At 46.5% G+C, this 26,463-nt stretch overlaps 2 protein-coding genes across 3 annotated transcripts in view; both read left to right on the top strand.

Moving 5' to 3' along the window:
* SEPTIN5 (septin 5) overlaps positions 1-9,208 on the top strand; it is a 31,653-nt gene extending 22,445 nt beyond the window's left edge. The window contains exons 9-12 of one of the 2 annotated variants that reach the window (XM_054996108.1): positions 224-359; positions 1,971-1,991; positions 6,148-6,250; positions 7,542-9,208. In XM_054996108.1, coding sequence (XP_054852083.1) covers positions 224-359; positions 1,971-1,991; positions 6,148-6,250; positions 7,542-7,598 — 317 coding nt within the window. In that variant the 3' untranslated portion in view covers positions 7,599-9,208. The remainder of the gene's footprint in view (positions 1-223; positions 360-1,970; positions 1,992-6,147; positions 6,251-7,541) is intronic. The other variant, XM_054996109.1, reaches the window with a different exon arrangement.
* An 11,320-nt stretch (positions 9,209-20,528) lies between these two features.
* Positions 20,529-25,287, top strand: GP1BB (glycoprotein Ib platelet subunit beta). Its single transcript, XM_054996670.1, has 2 exons — positions 20,529-20,669; positions 23,115-25,287. Coding segments are annotated over exons 1-2 (600 nt in total). The 5' UTR covers positions 20,529-20,668; the 3' UTR covers positions 23,714-25,287.
* Positions 25,288-26,463: the final 1,176 nt, after the last annotated feature.

Genomic DNA, 26,463 nt, shown 5'->3' on the forward strand with positions numbered 1-26,463 from the left:
AATTTGTCAATAAAATTTAAAAAATGAAAAAAAAGAGAATACCATCTCAGACGAGCCAACATTTTCAATCATGTCGTGATGTTTGTGTGGGTATGTGAAGGGTGGCTCTGTCACTGCAACACTGTGGTGTAGTAGGTAGACTGCTGGGGGAACACCTGAGTTCTAATCCCTGGTCGGGCCATGAAGTTCACTACATGTGTTGTCTGTTTGCTGTTTCCCACAGTGGAAAACCAAGCACACTGTGACTTTGTGAAGCTGCGGAATATGTTGATCCGGACGCACATGCATGACTTGAAGGACGTAACTTGTGACGTCCACTATGAGAACTACAGAGCACAGTGCATACAGCAGATGACCAGGTGAGTCCTGACGCCAAGGCCTATCACTTAAGGGGCATGCATGCCTGAACCAAGATGTGAATATTATGCTTGGAGTTCCTTCTGAAAACCATGATGAGCAGCTTTTCGGTTCGGTATTACAAAACCTTTTAACAAAGATCTGGCCTAGATTTAATGGGATCTAGCAGCTTAGCAAAGGCGGTGGGCGTGGAGGGTGAAATTGAGTCTTCCTGATGCACATTTTATGAATGGCTTGTCTTGCTGTGCTCTGTCACATGAAGTTTATTTACTTATTTTAATTCATGTTACTGGAAAAAGTTGCCCTATCGTAACAAATTAGAATAGAAAGCAGTATAAAACAAAGATCAGAAAAGTGAAAACGGGAAGAATGAAGGAGCTCTCGACATGCTATTCACGTCTCTTAGGGCTGGTTCACACATGCAGATTTGTCCCTCGTCTGCAAAAACCATCTGTATGCATGGATGAGCCACTGCAAATCTGAGACCCAGGACAAAACTTCTGTATCCTCTGGTATCCCCTCTAACATAGTGTTTTTTTCCTATGGAGTCTTTTCTTACGCAGCCCTTGACTGTTCTCAGTTAATTGCAGGAACTGCATCCACTGAACTGTCTCCACTGAAAAGCATTGTGTTGGCTTTGACATTGGGTGATGCAAATTTTATGTCTCCATTCTTGGATCTGTGATGGCTTATTCATTTTTTGGTGCTATACAGTCGATGAATGATGAACACGTACCCATGAATCACAATAACTCTTGTCCCCAGTGTTACGATTAGAGATGGGCACGAACAGCAATACGAACAAAAAAAAGTCACGAACAGCCCAATCTGCTGTTCAAGAACAAGCTGTTCGTGAGGCCCCATTCTAAACGAACAGGCGGTCGTTGCAAGTCTCATTCGTTGCTGTTCATCAAGCCAGACAGTCTGGCACCTGCAATCAATTCCCTTGGCAACTCGGGCAGGGATTGTCTGAACTCTGAACTCCTGCTGTTGCCCTGGAAACCCCAATCTAAGCCCAATTTATCTTGATAGGCAGGTCTTCCTTTCAAATGTGGAGCTCCAAATATGTTACAAGGGAGCAAAAGCCATGGGGGAAGGGGGAGGGCTCCCAGCTCTGGCTAGTCTTTGCAGACAGTGGAGAGGGAGAGACAGCTGCTGTTGGCATTTTGATAGAGAGACAGGGAGAGTGCATTGGAGCTTGAATTTTCTTTGTGTGTGGTGGGATATGGATCTACCCCTTCAGGTTCCAGGGCTGCTGTCAGGCTCTGGGGCCAAGCTGTTATTTACTATTGGTACCTTTCCTGCTGCCTGCTCAGGTAGGGTTTCTGGGAGTGGTGCAGTAGGGATCTTGACCAAACTTGGATGATGGCTGGGGGAGAGCCTGCTGGCTGCCACGAACAGCCAACCATGAACATGTTCGTGAACAGGATCATGTTCATGGTTGGTTTGTGAGTCCCTGTTCGTGGATGGCAATGAACAACGAATATCATATTCGGGTTTTTTTTCTGTTCGTGCCCATCTTTAGTTATGATTTCATCTCAAGTCTTTGTTTTGCTTCTACTGTGCTTCCTCAGGCTTCTTCTGAAACCCTTTTTTTATATCTTCTTTTTTAGAACTGGAGAAGTAGATCAATGGTAGAGTATTTATTTACTTATTTTAAAACATTTCTATCCCACCTTTCCATTTAAAATCTAACAAAAAATTAAACGAAACAAGATTAGATTACTAACAAAATCATAATAAACCAGCACCAACAGTAACCAACTAACCAATGGTTTTAAAACACAGAGAAATAACGTAATCTTCACTAGGGTTCCTTAAATATATCAAGGGAGGCAGCAGGCAAAACATCTCTGGGAAGGATATTTCATAACTGAGATGCCACCACTGAGAAGGCCCTGTGAGAAGCTCATAATCCATCTAAACTCTGAGATTGATATCAATGACCGAGCAGGTTCATATAGGAGCAGGTGGTTCGTAGATACCCTGGACCCAGGTGGAGGGGTACATGCTTTGTATGCATAAGGTTCCTGGTTCAAACCTCAACATTTTTTGTTAGATGGCAGTGAAAGGTACCGATCCCAGTTAGAATAAGTCAATAGGAGGAAGGTTGAAGGACACTCCACCACCACCCCGGCCCCTTACATCTGAAAATGCCTGCTAGCAAACATTTGTCTCAGTCTTACCTAAGACTTCCTTGTTTTTACTTATGATTTTATTTCTTAACAAGTTGGAAATTTCAGCACACATGATGAGATTTAAGTTTTATCTGAACACTTTCCTTTTGGATGTGTCGAAAATTTTTTTAAACGGCTGATTGCCTTTGAGAATGGCCATAGGTCGGAAACGACTTGACGGCACATAACAACAACAACAACAATAAATAGAATAAAAGGAAGGTGTCTGTTATCCATGGCCGGTAGCAATGTTTCCAGTGGTGTCCCCCCCCCCCCGTCTTTTAAAGTAAGATAGTGACAGTTAGGAAATTGGCTCACTTGTGATAGTCTGGTGTAACTATCAGAGTGTTGTATTAGGATTGGAGAGTTCTTGGTTTACTGCTCAGCTCTACCATGGCACTCACTTTTGGTCAATTATTCTCTCTCAGCCTAACCTACCTCACAAGTCAGTCGTGTGGATAGAATGAAGAAGGGTGAACTATGGACCTTACCCTGAGCTCTGTGAAAGAAGAGTAGGATTAAAGCATACTAGATAGTTAGGTGGAAAAATTACTTATAATCAGTTCATTAGCTTCAGTATTGAATGAATCACATCTTTATTTAATATCTTTGCTTGATCCATTCATGTTAGCGGTGCTGGAATGCCACCATCTAGTGGTTTCTGTTGCATGTTGTTTTATGTTTTGAAAATGACAAAGAGACTTTAATCCTGAAAAAAATAACACAAAGTTAAGAGGGACCTTTAAAAAACAAAGTGTAATTAATTCTAAGAGCGACACCTACTGGTGAGATGGTGCTGATGTTCTTAAGAAGATGTCCCAGTGTGGATATACCAAGAGCATGATTTTTGGACTGTAAGGATGGGTGAGCTGTTGGAAGCTTATTTGGACTGGAAGGATGGGTGAGCTGTTGGAAGCTTATTTGGACTGGAAGGATGGGTGAGCTGTTGGAAGCTTATTTGGTGCTCTTTCATGAGATAAGTTAATAGCAAGGAACCTTCCCTGAGTGATAGGCTGCCCACAAGCAGTAGCCACATGGAATGCAAATATTTCCCTGAATTCAAAGGCGGCAACTATTCCGAGTATATATAGGGTCTCTCCTAGAACAAGCCAGAGAGTCCCATACAGTAGCATAGCTGAGCACCTGCCAAGACCCACAGCCTGGTCAAGAGCTCACCCTCTAAAACTGATGCTGGGTTGATCTCTCATTTCTCAATGGGAAATGTTCCCAGAGGCAGCAGAGGAGGGCGAGCATGAGAGAAATCAGGTTTGGCTGCTTTCTCCAGGGACTCCTTTGCTGTTGGCCAAGAGCCCCCTGATTTTTTGTGATGACCCTGTCTTGCTCCTTTTAGATCCTCTGGCACTGATGGGTATAAAAGGCAGGGCTTTTTTTGAGCCGGAACGCAGTGGAACGGAGTTCCGGCACCTCTTGAAAATAGTCACATGGCTGGTGGCCCTGCCCCCTGATCTCCAGACAGAGGGGAGTTTAGATTGCCCTCTGCACCTGGTGTGGAGGGCAATCTAAACTCCCCTCTGTCTGGAGATCAGGGGACGGGGCCACTGGCCATGTGACCATTTTTGCCGAGGGCGATTTAAACTTAAAAAAAAAACAAAAACCATTGTTCCAGCTGACCCAAAGTGATGTCATTGTGCAGCCCTGAGTTCCACCACTGAATTCCATTACCTCTTTTCCCAGAAAAAAAGCCCTGATAAAAGGTATGTGAGAAAGTTTTACCTCTCCTGGCAATTTTGCAGCAGTTGGGTGGGGGATAAGTGAGCCATGGCTGTGGTAGGGAATGAGAGCTGCAGCTGCAGAAAAGATCCTATAAAAACCCTGCAGTTGACCCTGTTCTACATTGTGTGAAGGTTTCATGGCAGACCTGTAGATATTCCTCCACAGACAAGTCAGTGTGGAAAGGCTTTCTTGAAGGCTGATATTTGACAACCACGGTTATAGTTAGTAACTATGGATTCTTAAATGGCTTTGGAAGTGTACTTGCCAAAGTCCATGAGTTTCTATGTCTAGTTATTCAGACCATTTGTACCCTGTCTGGCCAGAAGGAAGCAAGCAGGCTGGAAGGAAAAAAAATTATAATTAAACTTGCATAAATTAACCCCAACTAAAAGTACACAGTGTAGCGAACAAAACGAACATACATTCAAATAACAGAGATTGTGTTACCACTTGCCCCAAGTGTGTGAAAATGCAGCACTTTTGAATTGGCACCTAGAAGGTGAATGGAAGAATTCCATAATAGGAGTGCCATCACTGATAAGGCCCTGTCCCCAGTCACCGTCAACCTAACCGCCAAATCGAGTGCCTGGAGCAGGACTGGATCTTAGTGAATGGGCATATTCATATTGGTTAAGGTGGTCCATCACACCTATAAAGCCAGGCAACGGCTTGTGCTGCCAGATTTGGAGACTGCTGGTTGTGCTTTCTACTCCGCTCTCAAAACATATTAATGAACTGGAGCGAACATTCTAATGCTTACACTTAGTTGAATCCTTTTTTGTATTGGTTGTTCGTATGTGGATCGATTCCTTGATTTTAGTCCATTAAAGAGTCTGAAAAGGAAAACAAAAGAGTCTATATATGTAGAAGAAAAAATTGTTTTTATGGCTTATTCATGATATGACTACAGATCTTATGATCCTCGTGTACAAATTTGCATTGTGATAAAGATAAACTGTGCTCGTACAGGTTGCTCCCAAGGAGCTAAAAAAGATACTCACAAGTTGAACAATTGTTGTGTGTGTGAGCGCGTGCAGAAGATGCTTCTGCCATGGAGTTCTACCCGATCTAGGACTGGCCCTGCCAGTACACCTTCTAAGTGCCCATTTCCACTAACACTCTTAAACTAACGTGCACTGGAAAGCAGTACTCACAGAAGCAAAGTCCATATCATGTGCCTTGTACTAGGTCCTGGGAGACTCTATGAAACCTAGCATTTTGCCAACTGATGCTAAATGGGACACAGCCTGAGATGTGATTCTGAAGGTCAGATGCATCACCCAGATATTTGAGATGACAGCTGGATGTTTATATGCAATGGAAGCTATCAGGGAAAGGCGAAAATGCTAAGGCAGGCTTGAGTCTCAGATGAACCTTCAGCAAACCTCAAGAATCACTAGTGATTTCTCCAGTGATATGTTCAAGGAGCCCTGTAAGGATGACCAGGCACACGGTTTTCATTATATTGTTGAAGGCTTTCACGGCTAGAGAACGATGGTTGTTGTAGATTTTCCGGGCTGTATCACCGTGGTCTTGGCATTGTAGTTCCTGACGTTTCGCCAGCAGCTGTGACTGGCATCTCCAGAGGTGTGGCACCAAAAGACAGAGATATCAGTGTCTGAGAGATCTCTGTCTTTTGGTGCTACACCTCTGAAGATGCCAGCCACAGCTGCTGGTGAAACGTCAGGAACTACAACGCCAAGACCACGGCGATACAGCCCGGAAAATCCGCAACCACCATCGGTTTCCGTTATGCTTCATGGATGTCCGGCAGCTTCGTGTGAGCTTGTCTCTGTGGGTTCATCCATGCTGAGCATGATCCTAGATAATATCCAGCTTGACCTAAAGTCCCCCACCTCTCTTTTTCCATCCCTTTTAGCAAACTGGCTCAAGACAACAGGATAGAGAGCCCCATTCCGATTCTGCCTCTACCTACGCCAGATGCTGAAACGGAGAAGCTGATCAAGATGAAGGATGAAGAGGTAAGGATCTATTTTTAATTAATTTAATTAGTTCATTAGAGAGTGATCAAGTCATAGCTGACTTATGGCGAACCCCCCCCCCGGTGGGGTTTTCGTGGCAAGAGATGAACAGAGGGTGGGTTGCCATTTCCTGCCTCTGCAACCTGGTCTTCGTTGGAGGTCTCCCACCCAATTACTCACCAAGACCAACTTTGCTTAGCTTCTGAGATCTGATGAGGTCAGGCTCACTTGATCTATCCAGGTCAGGGCTACCCCAATAGCTTGTTCCTTGCTAAAAGTGCGGGGGGGGGGGGGGGCGGAATAGGTTCCATCAAATCCTGCTCCAGCCATGCTCTCAAAAGCATTGGGTGGAAAGTAAAAAGAGAAGGAAGCAAATTTCTAAAATCACACAAGTACATTATTGTTATTGTAATAGTTGTTGATTTGTTTACTTATAGTCCTCCTTTCTCACTGAGGTCCAAGCCATAATAAATGGAGAGACAGTGTGTATAGTGGCTAGAGTGCTGGACTAGGGCAGTGGAGTCCTGGGTTCAGATGCTCAGTCAACTATGAAGGTCACTGGGTGACCATGAGCTACTCATTTTGTCTCTCTCTGAGCCTAACCTACTTCATAGGGTTGTTGTAAGGAGAAACTGAAGGAGAAGTGAAACATATACATTAATAACAACAACAACATTCAATTTTTATAACTTAATGCCACATTCAGAGCAGTTTCCAAAGTGTGTTATTATTATCCTTATGACAATCACCCTGTGAGGCGGGTGGGGCTGAGAGAGCTCTGAGAGAGCTGTGGCTGACCCAAGGTCACCCAGCTGGCTTCAAGTGGAGGAGTGGGGAATCAAACCTGGCTCTCCAGATTAGAGTCCTGCCACTCTTAACCACTACACCAAACTTGCTCTCATTGGACATGTACTGGAGTGAACTGGGTTCAAACCGTCATTTATCTAGGAAGTTCATCTTGAGCCAGTCACATTCTCTGTCTCTCTGTGCTTAACCTACCTCATAACTGGGAAAGGGGGTGGGGGGTGGGGGAGGGGGTGGTGAGAAAGGGACAAAATAAGCCATCTGGAGCTTCTTGGAGGAGGGGAGGGAGAGCCAGTGTGGTGCACTTGCTAGAGTGTGGGAGGTTCGAGTGTGGGAGGTTCGAGTGTGGGAGGTTCGAATCTCCACTCTGCCACGGAAGTCCACTGGGTGACCTTGGGCAAGTCACTTTCTCTCAGCCTCTCATGGGACGGTTCTTGCTGTCGATCCTCGGTGGGCCAGAGCTGCCTCACTTTTTGTCTTTTTGCAGTTGCGAAGAATGCAGGAGATGCTGCAGAAAATGCAGCAGCAGATGCAAGACCAGTGAGAGGAAGCAGGCTGGGAGGGCAAAGGGAATCGGCCTCGCTGCCACCAGCAGGAAGCCTGGATCCTCTAGCAAGGACTTTTCCCTGTGCGTGGGGACGTGTGAGCAAGAGCGGCGCCTTCTCTCATTCAACAGTAGCACCCTTTGCCAGCGAGTTGCCCAAGAGGTGGACAGGGAAAGAGGTCAGGTCACCGAAAGCCCCTCCCAAGTTCGGAGTACATCTTCAAAGGCACCTCGCTATTGTATTTCTCTCTCCTTTTTTAAAGAAAAAAACCCCATCCATTTCTCAAGTCTTTCCCTAGATGTACTCAAGTCTTGTTTAGGGAACTCCTTGGTGTTTAAAGTCATTGTTTCTACGGCTCATGAGTCCGAGGACTCTGTGTAAATGCACGTACATGTTTACTTCTAACCAAGGTGCTGCGGTCCTCCTCCTGTCCCCTCGGATCTCCATTTATCCTCCGCCTCTCGGAGGCGATGTGGGGCCAGCAAGTAGCTCAGAACCAGTGGTCACAAGACGGTTCTAGTCTGACCCATCACCTGAGGGATTCTGTGGTTTTCCTGCCAGTTTGTAGCGGATGAGCAGAAAGGGTATGGAGATCTTCGGGTGAATGCTGGTTGGATTGGGGAGGGGTGGTTTTCAAAAGGTTCTCAGAAACATTCCTGACTTTTTTTTTTCCTACTAAGAAACTCAAGGCTCTTTTGCACTTGGGGGACGGTGGCAGAGGCCTGCTTTGAGGGCTCTTACTACAAAACAGCTCCCACTGCCCCGTCTTAGGTGGAATAGGGTACCCCAGAGAGATGTGTTTCCAATGGCAAGGAAAAAAGTAACCTGGAGGTTTTGTGACATTCCATCATGCTAGTCTGTGTTCACTTTCTTGCCAAACATGGCACAGACTGGATTCCCAGGGAATGCTATGAACTGGTTCATACGCTGCTGAGTGGATTCTCTCAGTGCACTTTTCCAAGGAACTGTTTTGGGTCCCTTTCAGGGCTTCCTGTGAATTCCATCTAGAGCAGACACTGCAGCAACACAGGTTGGTCTGCCAGCCTCAGGTTGCATTGTGGAATTGAAAGTGGTTGACTAAAAATGGCATTGCTTCTGTCCGGTCCACTGGTACAAACATTTATTGTGGAAATGCTTGGTGTGTTTGTTGCTTTTGGCTCAGTCAGGTTGTGTCATGGATTTTGTAGTTTTAAGGCTCCATGTAGTTAATAACTACAAAGCGCATGATGCAGTTCAACTCTGAGCAAAACAGTATGTGAGAATTACATTGCCTTTTCGTGCAGAAGATTATACAGTCTAGAAGGGAGTGAGATGGGTAGCAAAATACACATGCAGAAAACACTCATAGTCTGTAATTGAAATGCACACTTGTAAATATTGGAACTACGGCTGTACAAGCAAAAGCCATTGAAAACTGGCAAGGCAAGCAGATTTTCTACACTGGCATGTGAAAATGTTTTTAAGGGGCTGTTCTTCCTGGGCATGTCGCTGTCCTCCTAAGGCCAGGGATTGTTTCTGTCTTGCGTCGCATTTTTCACCAAGAAAACTCAACATGCTGTATGCAGAATGAATTACGCCGCTCAGTTGCAACATATGTATGTATTTCTGTTTTCCACTGAAAGGCCCCATCTGCATGCCTTATTCTGAGGTGTTAGTTTTGTAGAATTTGGAATTTTCTGCAAGAAAAGCTAGAGGGGTGGAAGGAGGTATAGGGACTGAAGGGCAGGTGGAAAATGAACTGATAGCTACTTGGGGAGGGCGTAGTCAATGCAGAGCATAGCAGCCTCTTCCTCTGATTTTGCAGATAATGCCCACATGATTTCAAACTCAGCTGTGCAACTGGGCTCATAACTGGGCTCAGTTTCCATTTTTTCACTCAAAGCGAAGCATCTCAGGGTTCCACACCAGTTTCCTCCTTGCTTATATCTCACTTCTATTGGGATGCAGCCTGAATGAATGGAAGAGAACCAGACAGCATCTAAGGGCCTAACTACATGCTACACTGTGAATTCTGTGTCTGCTCCTTTAAGGTTATATAGGAAGTTTGGCAAGTGTGGCCAGAGCGAGAAAAGCTGCACCTTCTGGGATCAACAATGGTTAAAGGTACAGGAATTCTGATTGCCTTTTCCTCTGGTTTCCTACACTTTGAGAGTCTTGGCTCATCCAAGGCATTAATTTCACACACCACTGCATACAACAGAGTCCTGCCGCCTTTCTTTTATCCAGAGGAAAGCAGCTTTGTGGATGGGGAAAGTCGATAAGTGGTGCAGGAAAGGGGTGCTTAATCCTTTCCCTACCCTTGTTTTCCTGTTCCAAATCTCCCACCCTCCAGCCTCTTCGTCCGCTATGCAGGGTTCCCCAGTGTGCATTTGCAAGAACATGTACTCATGTGGGGTGGTGAGTGGGTTAGAGACCAGTGATTTGGAACAAGGAAGTGGGAAAGGGGTGAAGCACACCCTCATCTGACGCTTCTCAGTTCCAAATTCCCCCCTCCCTAGAGCTGTTTTTTTTTTCAAAAGATACTTGTGCATTTCTGTGCACAGACTTTGCTGCATACGCCTGCAAGTAGCATGCAGTTAGCCCTGATAGAGTAGGTGATTGGAAAGAGGTTGGCTTCTCCTGGGATGGCTGGCTGGCTGTTATGGATGCTTTGCATTTGTGAGGACACCATTGCTTGAGCCTTGCAAGATCCTCTCTGCTTTTTCGCCTCTCACCAACAGCTACCCAACGCTCACAGTTCTACGAACTGCCATCCCAGCCATCAGGCCTTCTTGCGGCAGCTTTGGGGCCTTCCTCATGTCCGTCTTCTCCTACGCCTTTTTGCCAGGAAGGCAGAGAGAACTGTTGAATAGAGATAAGGGTTTTGCTTTCTGCGGCAGTGACTTCCCCCACCCACCCAGTTACTCACTTTTTAAACCTTGCAGCCAGTGAAGAACGTCACTAACTGTGAATGGCCATCTCTGATAATACAGTATCATCCATGGAAGACCAAGGAACCTTTGCGACCATGTAGCAGCTCTTAGTGTGTGTTGGGAGTGGCCGAGTGTATGGACTAAAAATACAGTCCCATGTTGGGTTGGATTAGACCTGGGCACGAACGGGGAAAAAAACCCGAACATGCTGTTCGTTGTTTGTTGCCATCCACGAACAAGGACAAAAACAGTAACGAATATGACCTGTTAATGAACATGTTTGTTGTTCTTGGGGGCCAGAACGGCCCCCTTGGAACTTAGAGAGCCCATATAGTGTTCAGCAGGTTCTCCTCCAGCCATCATCCACGTTTGGTCAAGATTGCAATATGGATCTTGGAGTTATACATTCCCAAATCCAACGCACCCAGGAAACTCCCATTCGATACAATTGGAGCCATCAGTTGACTTTGGCCCCGTTTACAAGTGGTGGACTCGAAACCCCATGGTGGGCCACCACCCCTCTAGAGAGTAGGGGGTTTGGCTGCTCACTGGCGGCACCCCCCATGTGCCCGCCTGCCAGGCCTCAGAGAAGCTACCTTCTGGGATCCAGGGAGATGGGTGATGTTGGCGGCCATTGGGCCTGGCGGGCTCAGGGAGGTGGTGGCAGGCCACTTCCTCCCTAGGGGCATGAGGTTTGGCCACTCACTGACAGCATTCCCCATGTGCCCACCCACTAGGCCTCAGAGAAGCTACTTTCCGGACGCCAGGAAGATGGATGATATCGGCAGCCTCCGGGCCTGGCGGGCTTGGGGAGGCGGTGGCAGGCTGCCTCCCCTCTAGGGGGCGGGTTGTTTGGCTGCTTGCTGGCGGCACCCACCATGTGCCCACCCGCCAGGCCTCAGAGAGGCCACCTTCTGGGAGCTAAGGAGTTGGATGTTGTCAGTGGCCGCGAGGCCTGGTGGGCTTAGGGAGGTGGTGGTGGGCCACCTCCCCTCTAGCAGGCAGGGGGTTTGGCCACTCTCTGGTGGCACCCCCCATGTGCCTGCCCACCATGCCTCAGAGAGGCCACCTTCTGGGAGCCAGGGAGATGGATGATGTTGGCGGCTGCCGCATTACCAAATGACCCTGCAACAATCTGCTAACAAAACCCTCTAGCAAGACATGGTGGCGTACATGGAGGCCTTGCTCAAACAAACACACACCCTAGTGGGTCAGAGACACCAACATACGTTCACCAGGTGGGAACTTCATGGCATCGAGGCCGATGCTGTTGTCTGCACCTCACGTGGTGCAGAGGCTGTTGCCACCAAAACACACCGGCTGAACATGGAGTATTGCACCGTTGGGTACATGGGATAGATAGGTTTCTCAATAGACAGGTGCATAGCTGTATGGGAGAAGTGTGTAGGATAGAGGGGTGCATGGATACATTGAATACTTGGATTGGATTGGATAGGAAAGGGGATTGTGGGCCTACGTGTGGAGCTGTGGGCTGCCCCCAGCATCACCCAGCGGCCTGCCGTCACGGATGTGGCAGCCTATTCAGCACCCTACAGAAGATGGCATTGCAGCTAAAGCTGAAGCCGTTGAGGGTTCCTCCAGCCAGACACAGTGGAGGACAGCCAGTCCAAACTAAGAACCATGCACCATGACAGCATGGAGAACGATGGGGCGAAATGCTGAAGCAGCCTGCGGAAGCCCACACCCTCCACGAGGGATAGGGGGAATCCTTGTAGGGCCATAATCTCTGCCATGACGCGAATGCCTGCCTCCTGAGCCCTCAACCTCACCCTTTTCAGCGGCACTGTCCCTGACCCCGAGGGAACAACCTCCGCAAGGGCGGCCTGCCTGAGCGTTCCGCTCCCACCAGCATCACCCTTGGGGCAAGGCTTCTTGCTTGGGGTGGATTCCGGTGATCCTCCCACTGATCCCTGGTCAGAAGAGCTGGTAGCCCTCTTTCACCTCCCACCAGATATTCCGCTGGGCAAGGACGGAGACCATAGGCTCGGGTGGTGTGTCTTCATGTGCCTACTCAGGACTGTCGACAACAGGTGCTTTGGGTCATTGCCCCTGTGCACCAGACCATCACTGGCATGGCACCACACCACTTGGGGGTCATTCAGAATGGTCCAAAAGTGCCTCCATAAGGAGAGTTTGAAACGTGTCCCACTAACTGTTCCAGGGGAAGGAGGACAGGCCGCACTACAGAGCTTGCACCGGAAGACGGAGTAAGGGGTGGACTGCAGGCAGGGACAGCAATGAGAGTTTGGGATGAGGACGGGATGGATGTTTCATCGAACCTCACCTATTCCTCCATGGATCCCTCCCCCTCCTCTGCCTCCACAAAAAATTTAAAGAGATCCTCTTCCCCCAGCAGCAAGACCACTTTGGCCTCCTCCACAGCCCCCACAGGTGAATCTTGGGGAACGGAAGTTTCTGCTGCCCCTGAGCCCCACCCAGTACTGCTTCCTGCGGGGCAACTGGGACAATCTTTGCACTTCCCCCCACAACCACCCTTGGCCCCCGCCTGAAGCCTCATTGTGCCAGCAAACAAGAATTAAGGAGGAAACAAAAGGGGAGAACACTGTGAGACCTCAGCCGAGGTGCCCACTGAGCTTGGCCCCAGGGCCTGGCAACAACCCTGGGACCAGAGGGAGGGGCTAGAGCCCTAGCCCAGCACTCCCAGATACCCGACCAGATCAGTCACTAATAATAATCAATGTGAGCCCTCAGCCGAGGTGCCCACTGAGCTTGGATCCAGGGCCTAGCAGCAGCCCTGGAACCAGAGGAGATAGATCCTTATCCCACCATACACACAAAAAATTCAAGCTCCAGTGCACTCTCCTTGTCTCTCTCCCAAAATGCTAGCAACAGCTCTCTCTCACTCCATTGCCTGCTGAAACTGAAAGCCAGAGCTTGGAGCATGCTTCCTTTTATAACCAGAGCAACACAGGAGGTCTGTGGTTGGCAGTCAGAACTGCCTAACAAGGTTTGCAGGGATGAGATTGGAGTTCCCATGGCTACAAAACACTCCCCCTCCCCCCTGGTCTTTGCTCCCATGTAACCAATTTGGAGCTCCACAGTTGGAAGGAAGACCTGCCCATCAAGCTAAGTTGGTCTTAGATTGGGGTTTCCAGGGCGACAGAAGGAGTGCAGACAGAGTTCAGGCAGTCCCTGCCTCCGGTTGCCAAGGGAATTGATTGAAGGCGCCTGAATGTCTGGCTTCACGAACAGTGGACGAACGCACGAACGAGGCTTGCGATGAACACTTGTTTGTTTAAAACTGCGCCTCATGAACGGCTTGCTCGCAAACAGCCGATTGGGCTGTTCGTGCTTTTTTTCGTTCGTATTGCTGTTTGTGCCCACCTCTAGGTTGGATCTGCTGTCTCTCACTTGTCCAACGTTCAGTTCATCAGGAACAAGGCACGGATTCTCAATTATTTTAGGTCATTCAAACCCAACCCCTAGCCATGGTCTTTTGTGAGGTTGGTTTGTGAAACCAGGGTTCACCTTGCAGGCCCTCATTCAAAGTCTAGTTTGCTTCAACCAATGCTAATTCCTTCACCTGCCCTGCAGAGACCCCACTGTGTGTTCAGGAATAAGCAAGGATTAAAACGTGCTCTTTCTGTTCACATAAAGATGTTATCTGTGGTTAATAAATCATCTTCAATTCATGGTTTTAGATCCTAGCTTTGATGAGTTCTAACTAACCACAGTTAATGAAATGGCCCGCCTTTAGATAGTCACATAGTCAGATAGAAGGGTTCCGTGCCCGAGGGCCATATAAAAGCCTTTCCATGTGGAACTGTTCACCTGAAAACATTTGGAGCACATGGTTTGCGTTCGTATCAGGTAACCAAAAAGGTTGAAAAAAAGAAAACCTTTGTATGCATGCATCTGGCGAAGAGAGCAGTGACTCTCGAAAGCTTATGCTACAATAAAGTTGGTTAGTCTTAAAGGTGCTACTGGACTCTACTATTTTGCTACTGCAGACTAACACGGCTAACTCCTCTGGGTCTGTGACCTTGTATGTGGATATGACAGTATCCCAAAAGCTAAAAATGTATTAAATCACAGAATCTTTAGTCAATAATATAATAATAATAAATAAAAATCTGTTCAAAATTGATTAAAGGTACTGGTCTTTGATTTAATACTGTGATTTAATACATTTTAAAGTTTTTTGGATACTAACCTGGCCATATCCATATACAAAGTTTTTCTTCTTTTTTCAACCTCTTTGATTCCCTGTTTTTTTCTGGGCTGAAATTTCTCTCCCTTCTTTTTCATCTTTACTGTTTGTATCCATACCAGACAGAAGCTGTGCTGCAAAGCTAAGCTAGCCCCAAAGTTATCTGCCTTCAGCATAACGCATTTGTTCTGTGACTTGCTTTATCTGCAAGTAATTTCTAACCTTTTAGACCAGAAGATATAAGAATACATCCACTATATTAGGACATCTCCCTTGAAGAGTTGCTAATTTAGACCCAAGCAGCTGATTTCCACATTGAGGAGATTTGGGATTTGTATGCCTAGGGGAAGGCAGAAGAGAAACGTCTTTAATACTGATGTAATTGCTATTCTATAAGTGATAATGAAAGGGGGGGGAATAGAATCACTGGGCAGGCCAAATCAACATCGAGGGTGTGGGGTGGGAGATTGCCGTAAAAAGAATGATGCTCCCTGCTCCAAGAGGAGGAATTCTTGGCCTTTGCATGAAGCAGCAGGTTTAATGTGCAGGGCTGTCCGCAAGGATCTTTGTGCAGCCCTCTGCAAAATAGATGCTGCTGGCTTGGTGGGGATGGGAATTGACAAATGCTGCCTTAAGGAAGCTGCCTTATTGCCCAATACAGGGAAATGCATCAGAGGCGATGATGGGCTTTGTTGATGCCTGTGGCCTGCTGCATCTGATGCAGAAAAGTTAAAGCGGCCCTTGAATTAAAGCAAGATTTGAGTCCAGTAGCACCTTAAAGACCAACAAGTAAAGTCGATCTCGTCATTCTTGCAGTCTATCACTACCCCTTGGTTTGATACGGGGAAAGGTCAGATTTGGTAGGTTGCAATAATCCCAGCTGGGCTTCAGTGCATGACTTGGCTGGGTCTACCTTCTGAGGTTCCTGAAGCAAAGAGCAAATTGGCTCATTGCTTTCCTTCCCTCCTCGCCCATATTGATCCTACATTGTCATGCATGCACACACATTCTTCGAGGTGTGCTCTTACTGTGTTTGGGAATCTCTCTGGGGAGTCATGCCCCGCGGTTCCATGAACAGGATATGGGGCAGGAGAGGTCCTAGGTTCATTGTGCCTGACTAGGGTGGAGATGGCACGAGCCAGTTTTCGGTGCCCATCTGTGGATGGCCACTTAATGGTACCCCTTTGTGCTCGTTCGCACCAATTGCTCCGCATGCCTTTTTTCCCCCTGGGGGTGGTGTGTGTGTGTGTGTGTGTATGTGTTGGAGTTTTGTTCTCCGTGCTGTGTGACAGCTCATGCCTTTCTCGGCCTCCCCTGCCTCAGTCTTTGCAGACACGTCGTAACTGTGGCTTGCTAGTACTTCTATGACACTCACCATGCCTTGCTCGTGCTGTCCTGTACTGCTCTCTCTCTCTTTTGTAAATTTCTGTTGAACAGTTTGTCATTGTGATGGAAGAGGACAGAACCTTTTAAACATATCCATTTTATTAAAATTATTATTATTATTATTATTATGAATAACGTTTACTACCTGAACTGATCAATGAAGTAAATTAAAAACAAAACTACCAAATGATGTATCCTTGTTGTTGATTATTCTATTCAATTAATATCCCTAATGGAACTTCTATGTTCTCTCCCCTGGGTTTTGGTGCTTTGCAATCCCTGCTTGGTGAGCAATGATGTCTATCTTACAAAGATCCAGAGGAGTTAGTTGTGTTAGTCTATAGTTGCAAAATAGTAAAAGTCCAGTAGCACCTTTAAGACTAACCAACTTTAATGTAGTATAAGCTTTCGAGAAGCACAGCTCTCTTCGTCAAATGCATTGCCAGCTTCACGATGCATCTGACAAAGAGAGCAGTGGTTCTCGAAAGCTGACGATGCATCTGATGAAGAGAGCTGTAGTTCTCAAAAGCTTTATGCTACAATAAAGTTGGTTAGTCTTAAAGGTGCTACTGGACTCTTTACTATTTTTCTTACAAAGGGAAGTGTTGTCTCAAAGGCCAAGTTGCCGAGAGATATGATTATTAACAGCAGCATCTCTGAACCTGGAAAAAACACAGCCAGTCTGCACATGGGAATGCAGGTATAAGACACTCTTGATGGTTTCCTCCTCTAGAGAAGCAAGCGGCATAGTTCTTCACCTGCTGCATTTTCAAGGACAGACTTGTGACTTCACCTTAGAGAGGCTAAGCTTCCAGGTTAGCGAGAGGCAAGAATGACCACTGTAGGATCTGAAAGAGTTACAGTTTTCCTATTGGGTGGAATTGCCAAATGTCATTTCTGGTTGCAGGTCAGTGTTACCTGCTGTGACTAGCAGCAGCTCTCTCGAGGCTTAAGCAATGCAGTTTCAGTCTTTTGGGTCATCTGCTATTAGATGGTTCTGGGTAGGGATGCCAAGGATGTAACCTGGGACGTTCTGCATACAAATGAAAGGCTCTGTCCTTGCGTTACCCCCGTGCCAAAAGACATGGATAGTTGCTGCTGCAGCCATGAGGCACCCATCAGATTCCGAAACAACCCACGTCTTTGAAGCTGCATTGCAAAGGATCTAAGCTTAGTCGTCATAAAGGGAGCTCTTTTCATCCTCCTGGCAGAAGAATTGCTGACTGTTAGGATTGCAACTGTTTAGACTGAGTTTGTAGCGGTCACCAATCGCTGTCAACACAGTGTGAATATTAAACATCGAGACTGGACTGGATTAAAGCTAAATATACAATTGGGTACGAAGGGCATCCCAGAGCCACCGATCTCTGTGCCGTCCTGCTCAGCATCAGCATAGATGACCGTCCCCAGCCATTGGGGACCTTCTGGGAACGTGAGGCACCATTAAATTAAAAAAAACCCTCTGATCTTGCAAGCACGGATACTTCACGATTAGCTCTATTGAAGGTTGCAAAAATGGTATAATGGGGTCAATAAGGTGCAGGTGCCCCCAGCCACATCAGGAAGTTTTCCCTGGAGACTCAGCGTAAAGGTTTTCTGAATAAAGAATATCAAATAAAACTAATACATAGTGTATTTGGAGCCGGATGATGACTCCATGGTTAACCTCCTGAATAAATACAAGTGACGAGAGGAATGTCTAGGCAGAGCTGGTTTTCTGATCGGGGGCCAAACAACTTCTGATCCGAGTCCAGCGGGCACTCTGATGTCTAGAAATGAGAGCCGCTAAAGATCCTGTTCGGATTCAGCTCTCGCCAATGATGAGCATGAGTCAAACTCACAAGTGAGCACCTGCAGATTCTTTATGTGCACAAGTAGCAGACAAAGCCACGTGAAACTTGTCCAAGGAAACAGGATGAGATTCAGGACTTCTTTATTTGGAAAATTCACGTGATGGTCAACATTCAGTCCTTTTTGGACATCTGCTTGAAATCATTGCACGATGAATTCTCTACCCATGGACAATTAGCCACTGGCTAATTTGAAAGTCCTCTTCCGCAAAACCCATTCACTGGGTTTTCCCAAAGGTGGAGGAAAGTCTTGTATTATATTCCTAACTTCCTAAGTACAAGAAGCACGTGAAAAATTATCTGGTGGCCAAAAGCTTAACTAGATTCATCTTGTAAACCAGGTTCAGCCACAAGGTTCATTGACTGGTCTTGAAAAAAATAGTGATCTTCAATGTGTTGGGTGGATTAAACAAGGTAAGACCTGACCCGACTCCATGGGACTTTGGCAAGATGCTTCTATAAATATCTTGCTGTGTCTGCTTCTCTTCTTCACCCAATGGCCTTCCCAATCCTCTCTGCTGATTTTGTTGCTTTCCCCCTCCCTCTCACCAACTTTTTCACCAGAGTCTTGGGAACTCCTTGCCACTGGGCTGTGCACTCAGGTTGCTAATGACAATTCCTCCGAAACATCTTCAGTCCTAGGACAGAGCTGTGAAAGTGTGTGTGTGTGTCAAAGTCACACCTTGTATTCCAAATTCTCTCTGCCTTCTGTTGTTCCAGGATATATATTTGGACCCTCTGGAAATATTCCAAAATAAAATAATATCGTCCAGGGATTGTTTAAGATGCTCATTCTTTTAACATCCCCAGGTTTGCAAAATGTTCAGAGTGTGTTGGGGTTTGTTTCCAGTAGGCTTTGACAGTTCATTCCAAATAAATGTGGGCTGGTGTGGTTGGACAGCGGCTGGGATTCTCAGAGGACCTGTCTGCCAGAGCAAAAGATCCTACTAAATGAAGTTGGAGAGTATGATGAGAGAGCACACCCTCTGGTGCTTCCTCTTGCATCCAGCTAGATCTGGGACAAACAGCATCCCAGGGGCTTCTGGGGCGATATCTCTTAGTTGGCTGGGAGGGCTGCCCAAGGAAGGAACCATGTGCGGTCAGAACTCTCAACCACCTTGGAGCCTCATTAATTCTGATAGATCTTGAAGGAGCTCTCCACTCCCCCATCCAGCAAGAAGGGAGGATACATGTGTGCGTGTATGCAAATGTGTAGGTGTGTGCATGTGTGAGGGGGCACACAGAAGGTCGTTTTGCTCAGGCTCTCTGCCAAACCTGGAAATGGTCCTGCCAAGCATGGCTCCGATAATCTCTTCCATAACATGCTTCCTCCTTGCACCAGATGTGGTAAGAAAAACCTTCCTTTTTGACTAAGGACTGCGTATGCTTGTGGCTGTCGATTTATCAGCTTCTCTCAGAAGAAGACAGTAATATCGAGCAATATCATGGAAGCACAAGTCCCACAAGGAAACAATGAATGCAGCAACAAGTGCACGGCAACAATCTTCGGCCAATAGCATGTCTGCAATGGTCCCACTTGGAGAGGAGGGTGCTCATTGTATACCATACTTATTGATTGCTGTTACTCAAGGCAGCAAAACAAATAAAAAACCCTGAAATACACGGAGCACTACAGTGCAGGCTTTTACAATGTGGACCCTTTCAGGCACTTTTAAGGGCCTAGCCAGTTTGGTGTAGTGGTTAAGAGCGGCAGGACTCTTGTTTGGAGAACCGGGTTTAATTCCCCACTCCTCCGCTTGAAGCCAGCTGGGTGACCTTGGGTCAGCCACAGCTCTCTCAGAGCTCTCTCAGCCCCACCCACCTCACAAGGTGATTGTCATGAGGATAATAACAACACACTTTGTAAATCACTCTGAATGTGGCATTAGGTAGTCCTGAGGGGCGGTATATAAATCGAATGTTGTTGCTGTTATATTAGGTGCCTTTTTTTATTCAGAAAAGGTGCTAAAGTAAGGTATTGGTTCAGTAAACTTTGGAGACGGCTATCCTATAATAATGCCAACCTTGCCACAATAGTTAAGCCATTGCATGCAGCACTGTTCTCCACTGGAAAGCTAAATGCCATCAGCTGGTAAGTTTCCACAGGGCTTTTTTTCTGGGGAAAGAGGTGGTGGAACTCAGTGGGTTGCCCTCGGAGAAAATGGTCACATGGCTGGTGGCCCCGCCCCCTGATCTCCAGACAGGGGGGAGTTTAGATTGCCCTCCGCGCTGCTGAGCGGCGTGGAGGGCAATCTAAACTCCCCTCTGTCTGGAGATCAGGGGGCAGGGCCACCAGCCATGTGACCATTTTCAAGAGGTTCCGGAGCTCTGTTTCACCGCGTTCTAGCAGAAAAAAAGCCCCGAGTTTCCAGCATGGTAATGGGGATAGGGATTCAGACAAAGATCTGGGTTTAAATCCTGCCTCCGTCATAAAACCTGCTGAGTGCCATGGAGCACTTACCTTATAGGGTTGTTGTGAGGATAAAATGCAGGAGGGGAGAATGATGTACACAGCCCTGAGGGTGGGGTTAAACCATACTAAATAAAATCCCAGGTTGCATGCAACATTGTGCCATCACCAGGGAATGATTCAGTAGGAAGCGGCGTCCCCTTATCTTTCTGGCCCATGTTGGGACATTATCAGAATTGCTCAGCTGTGTGAGAGTTGTTCCTCTCACTGCCTATCTGCAACATTTGCTTCTCATTTCAGAGGGAAACTAATTGGGAACAGTAAGTCTTGAATTATGTTTCTTGGATAGGGAGGTTGGTGGGGACTGCCATTTAAATCCATGTCCTGGCAGTATTCTGGGGGCAACCCAAAAGGGCTACACTGTAATGTCCTAGAGAGACACTCCAGCCTCATGGAGGAAATGGCTTCCTATTGGGTCAGACCCTTGAGCCATCTAGCCATGCTTTGTATGTTCTGGAAGTGGCTCTCTGAAGCCTTTCCCAGCCCTGCTTAGAGGGCTTGCCAGGAATTTCAACTGGAAATGCCAAGGGTTATCCAGTGTCTCTCTCCTACTGAGCAGCCTTCCAAAATGCTGGGATATTGCAAGAAACCCCAAGGTCACAACACACGGATCCATTAGTAATGCTCCGTTATGGCTGCTACCCATCTGTTCCTTCATTAGGGAGGTTGTAGAGTAATTGTCAAAGACCGCCAATTGATGGGGCAGCTCTGGAAATGGGTGGTTAGGAAAGGGTCCCCTGATGGGGATATCGCTTGAAATTAGAGGTTGGTAGAACCTGGAGACCGTCACACAGCTCCAGCAGCAGGGGTGTCTGTGTGTGTGTGTGTGTGCGCGCGCGCGCATCTGTCTGTATGAAATATAGAGTCAGTAGAGGCAGGGAATGAGAACCAAGAGTTTCCACCTTTGGCTGACTGGAATGTGGAGGGGCAAACTAGGATGCAGCTGGGCTGGATCTGCAAGCATCCCTGAAAAGGGAAGCTTTGCAAAACGAACCCAGGAAGCTGCCTTATACTAAACCAGGCTGTTGGTTTATTCAAGTCAGAATTGCCTACTCTGGCTGGCAGTGGCTCTCCGGAGTCTCAGATGGTGTCGTCTGCATCTCCTTCTGCCTGATCCTTTTAACTGGTGATACTGTATGAAGCTTTCTTTGTGAAAGCGGATGCTCTGCCACTGAGCCACAGCCCTTTTCTAAAGCTGCTGTAGCAAAGTGGTTAAGTGGTTGGGTTGTGAGCCAGCATTCTGCTGGTTCAAATCCCATTTCTGCCATAAGCTTTGAGGAAGCTGCTTCTCTCAGCCCCAGCTCCCGAGCTGTATTGTGGAGATAATAATACACTGACTTTGTTCACCACTCTGAGCGGGGCACTAATTTGTCCAGAAGGCTGGTATATAAGTACTCTGTTGTTGTCACTCCTCTGGGTGAGCTTGGGTCAGTCACAGCTTCTCAGAGCTCTCTCAGCCCCACCCACCTCACAGGGTGATTGTAGTAAGGATAATAATAACACACTTTGTAAACTGCTCTGAGTGGGCATTAAGTTGTCCTGAAGGGTGGTATATAAATCTAATGTTGTTATTGTTGCTATTGTTATTGTTATTAGGGCACACAATGCATTCTCTTGTGAAAGATTGCTCGATGTTCCTTAACTTCTGTACCTGAGCCCTAAAATGCGGGTCTCCCAGATTCTATTCTAACCACTACACCATGCTGGCTCTCAGTCCTATCCAGTTACCAACTACACTTTCATCCTGCCCTTCCTCCAAAGAGCTGAGGGCAATACCTAGCCTTTCTTGATCTCCAATTTATCTTTGCAACAACTCTTTGACATAACTGACTGGCTCAATGAGTAATTTCCTATATTCACTTCAGACTGCATCACATCACATGCTTGGACCCTTCCCCATGTGAAAAATCACCCCCAAGTGTATGATATCAAAAGCTCAATAGAGTTGCCGTTTTATGGCTGTTGAAGAATGAGTGAAACAATGATCATTTAGAGAAGACTGATTACAGAACATTGTTAATCTAGATGAGGATCAGGGCTTTTTTTCAGCGAAAACGCGGTGGAATGGAGTTCCGGCACCTCTTGAAAATACTCGGCTTTATCCTAGCATTGCAACTCGGCAAGGTAAAATCTGGGACATGTTCCTTATGGAAAACATATCCTACAGACTTAGACAAGCAGACTCTATCAATATACAGTCCAGTTTCTGGTTACCGGTTCTGGAGTATCTGCCAATCCATGGGAAGAAGCCGGGGATTGCCGACTCCTTTCACCCTTTCAGTTTCTAGTGAGCAAAATTAATATATGGAGAAGACTTCACTTCCTGATAGCTCATCGGGTTAACTCTTGTTAACTTAAGACACGTTGTATATTTTGTGTACTTTCTGGGTAGTATAGCACACTGTTTCGAACTCTGGTGCCTATGTTGTTAACGTTGTATTGGTTGTTAAATTCAAAATTTCAAAATAATTTTTTTTAAAAAAAAAGAAAATACTCGGCAATAGTGCATGAAAATAATATTATTTCCAAGAATTCCGTGTGTTTCTTCCTCATTTCCCTCTTGAGAGTTCTGCCACCTCTTTTCCCAGAACCCACCCCCCTGCATGATACAGACAATTTTCACAGGCAATTTTCTATCTTTTCCACATCTCTTGCTTCATGCCAGACATCCTTACAGTGGCTCAGTCTAAGGTTTTGTGTTTCAGTGCAGAAGATGAAGTTCCTGTGGCTCATCTTTGGGTTTCTGCCTCTTGTTTCCCCCACTTGCCCTCCTCCTTGCCGGTGTGCTGCCAACATCATTGACTGCAGGTCGACAGATCTCACGGAAGAGACCATGCCCACCTCCTTCAGTTCCTCAACCGTCAAGCTCTACCTCACTGATAACTATCTCACTTCCATCCCCAAAGGGCTCTTTGACAATCTGAAGGACCTCCAGATGGTCTATCTGTGGGGGAATCCCTGGATGTGTGACTGTGACATCCTCTATTTGCGCACTTGGCTGCAGTGGCAGCAGAACCGGACTCTCTACAGGAACGTGATGTGCTCTTCCCCATCCCACCTCCAAGGCAGGATCATCAGTTACTTATCAGAAGATGAAATCATTGCCACCTGCCAGTCCTGGTACTGCAGTGTGGCGCTCATCACCCAGATCTGCCTTTTCATCTTCATCCTCGTGCAAGCCGTTTTGCTTTTCTCCATCATCTGTTACCTGAGGAGATTCCAAAGGCTGGCCAAAGTATCCCGGACAACGGATGCAGAGTTGTACCAGGATGTCAGTCCATGGGCAATTCCCCATAACGATTGATCGGTAGGGTGCTTAAGGCATACAGTGGTCTGTGGGACAGATGCTTTACAGACAAACCTCTCAGCATGAAAGAAAGTAATTGTCCCCACAGCTATGCCCCTGCTTCATGGAGGATTATGCAGTTCCGCGCAGGATTTGGCTGACTTATTTTTTAAAATGTTGACAAATTCTACCTGCGGAGATGGTACGGTTGCAGAATGACAATGTTCAGCTCACAGGATAATTGGCACTTGGTCCCTCTAGCTGCCTCTCAATGGATCAGCTAGCCTTATTCACACTGGCTAATGAATGACTGGTCTTGCCTGTACAAGGGACACCATAAACTGTCCCCCATTTCTCTCAGATTCAGAAACTAGCCCTGTTTCTGGGCTCAGTTATGAGCATCCTCAAGATGTTGATCTTAGAGTGGAAATACACATTGCAAATTACCTGGGGATGCTCTAGTGCAGGATTTTATGTGTGGTCCTCAATTCACATGCAGGCTGCTCTTGTTTGGGGCACATGAATGCTGCTTTCACAGGGGCTTCATTTGAGTGACTGCATCTGCAAAGTGAGTCTGGAGAGCAGAGCGCCAATTCAGCTCTGTTTTTGCTGTGAGAACAAGCTCCTTTGACTTGCCAATTTGCATTTCTTTATGGTGTAAGAAAGTGTTGAGATCTGCATTTTAATGAATGGATGTGGAAACTGGGGGAAACTGGGATACTTTTAGCAGCTGAGGAGGAACTGATATCAAATGTGTGAATGCATTCATGTGGAGCAAATTGAAGTGTGATTGTGCGAATGAGCACATGAAAAGTTGGAGGGGGGACATGTAAAATGAGGTTCACTTGAACTTTTCTAGGTACTTAGTAATGTGTATGTCCACCCTGAGGGACTCATGCTAGCTGGATCACTGGTTGTCTCTTAAGTCCCAGGGCTAGTGAGGAGGTGGGGGTCTCGGAAGACAAAATGATACAGGTCCATAGAGCGGGGCAAGTCATATGATTTATTGTCATGTGATGACTGAGTTTGTATCTGGGTGGGGTGAGGGGTACAAAAAGGAATCTTTTTCTGGGTTCCCATGGTGGGTCTCAGCAGTCCTACTAATTATTCCCCTCTGGCTTCTTTTTGTCGCCATGAGAAAGCGTTTTTCAGCTGAGGTGGAGCAGCAGAGGTGGATGAAGGATCTTCCTAGAGTAGCACTTCTGGTTTCGTGGCAACCATTTCCAGTCCTGGGGAGCTCTTGACTGCCCCCTTGGAGATAGCCAGCAGACAAAACATTGCTGGCTTAATGGTTGAGTCTATGCTTGTACGTACTTATTTTATATTTTGTCAAGTGCCATGAATAAGTTTTGTATGGAACGGTGGCATAAAAATGACCTTAAAAATAATAATGAAAGAGTCTGAGTGTATGTAAAATCTCTTTCCATCCCAATCCAGCCATAGATTTGGATTAGAAGGAGATGTCTTTAGGCATTTAGCCTTCACAGGGAGGGTGTATAAATCTTAACCCTCCCTGTGAAGGCTGTCCACCATCCTGTTTTAAATGTGTTGTTTTTAATGTACATGAATTTTTTAATTGTATTTTTAATATGTTGTTATCCGCCCTGAGCCCGCTTGCGGGGAGGGTGGAATAGAAATCTGAAATAAATAAATAAATAAAAAATAATTGATTTCCTCCTAAACCAGAAGTGATGATAACCAGATGGCATAACCACAGGAAATGAATATGCACAGCTTAGGGGAGTGGGCAACAATAGCAGCCCGTATGCCTAACCTACTATTGCTGAATCAGGTTTTTTGACACTGACGATACTGCAGAAAAGTAATCTTGATAAGATTACATGTACGGTTGCATCAAGATTTTTGTGTGCATGGTGCCTCTCCAATGTGCAGGAATATAGGCACACATCATAAAATGCCGCAAAAAAGAGAAATCTGATACGATCGCATATGTACAATCGTATCAAAGTTTGTTGCACTGTTTTTATGGATATTCATGTGCGCATCAATAACCTGGTTTGCGAGGAGATACAAATGAAGTAGAGGTCCTGCAAGTGGCACATGGTCCAATTATAGATTTAATTTTAGAAGTTCTCCTAGTGAAACCAGGAGAAATGGAACACAGCACAATAAAAAATAGCGTAACAAGAAAGGGATGGAGCTGAAGAAAATTCGCTCACTTCTAATCCCTGAAATACCCAACCCCCAAAAAGGGGAACAAAAGACTTCTGACGATTCAACATGGTCATCAGTTGGTACTACTGTCCCAAATAGATCACGGCAATGGGAGCCCACTATTTAGGAAACTTTCTCTTCCAAATTACACATTCCCCTTCCACCCAGAAAATACATTCTTTCTCTCCATTGGCATCATTACAACTTGGCACGTTCAAGGTTAAAAGCTCTTTTGGCAACCCTTTTCACCTCCCGCAGAGTACAAACAGCCTCAGCGACATGATAATGAATCACACCAGGGCCTAGAATGATTTGTAAGCCCCGAGAGGCTGCCAGTCCATAAATCTACAGCCTGCACTTCTCCACTCATCTCTGGGCTACGGTGCTGCGCACAGCCCCGCATCTGTCATGCTTGTTTGCCAGCAACTGGAACAGGGGAGTGCGTGGACAGGAAGGGGCTCGCTGATCTGAAAAGTCCTCATTCAGGTATGTGTGATTTATCCTTTATTTAACCATGACCTAACCATGAGTGCTGCGGGTCTCAAGCAGAAAAGGGCCAGCATGCATCTGGAAGGCACAAAACTTCCGTCATG

This window comes from Eublepharis macularius, chromosome 13, assembly GCF_028583425.1.
Source record: "Eublepharis macularius isolate TG4126 chromosome 13, MPM_Emac_v1.0, whole genome shotgun sequence".
NCBI lineage: Eukaryota > Metazoa > Chordata > Lepidosauria > Squamata > Eublepharidae > Eublepharis > Eublepharis macularius.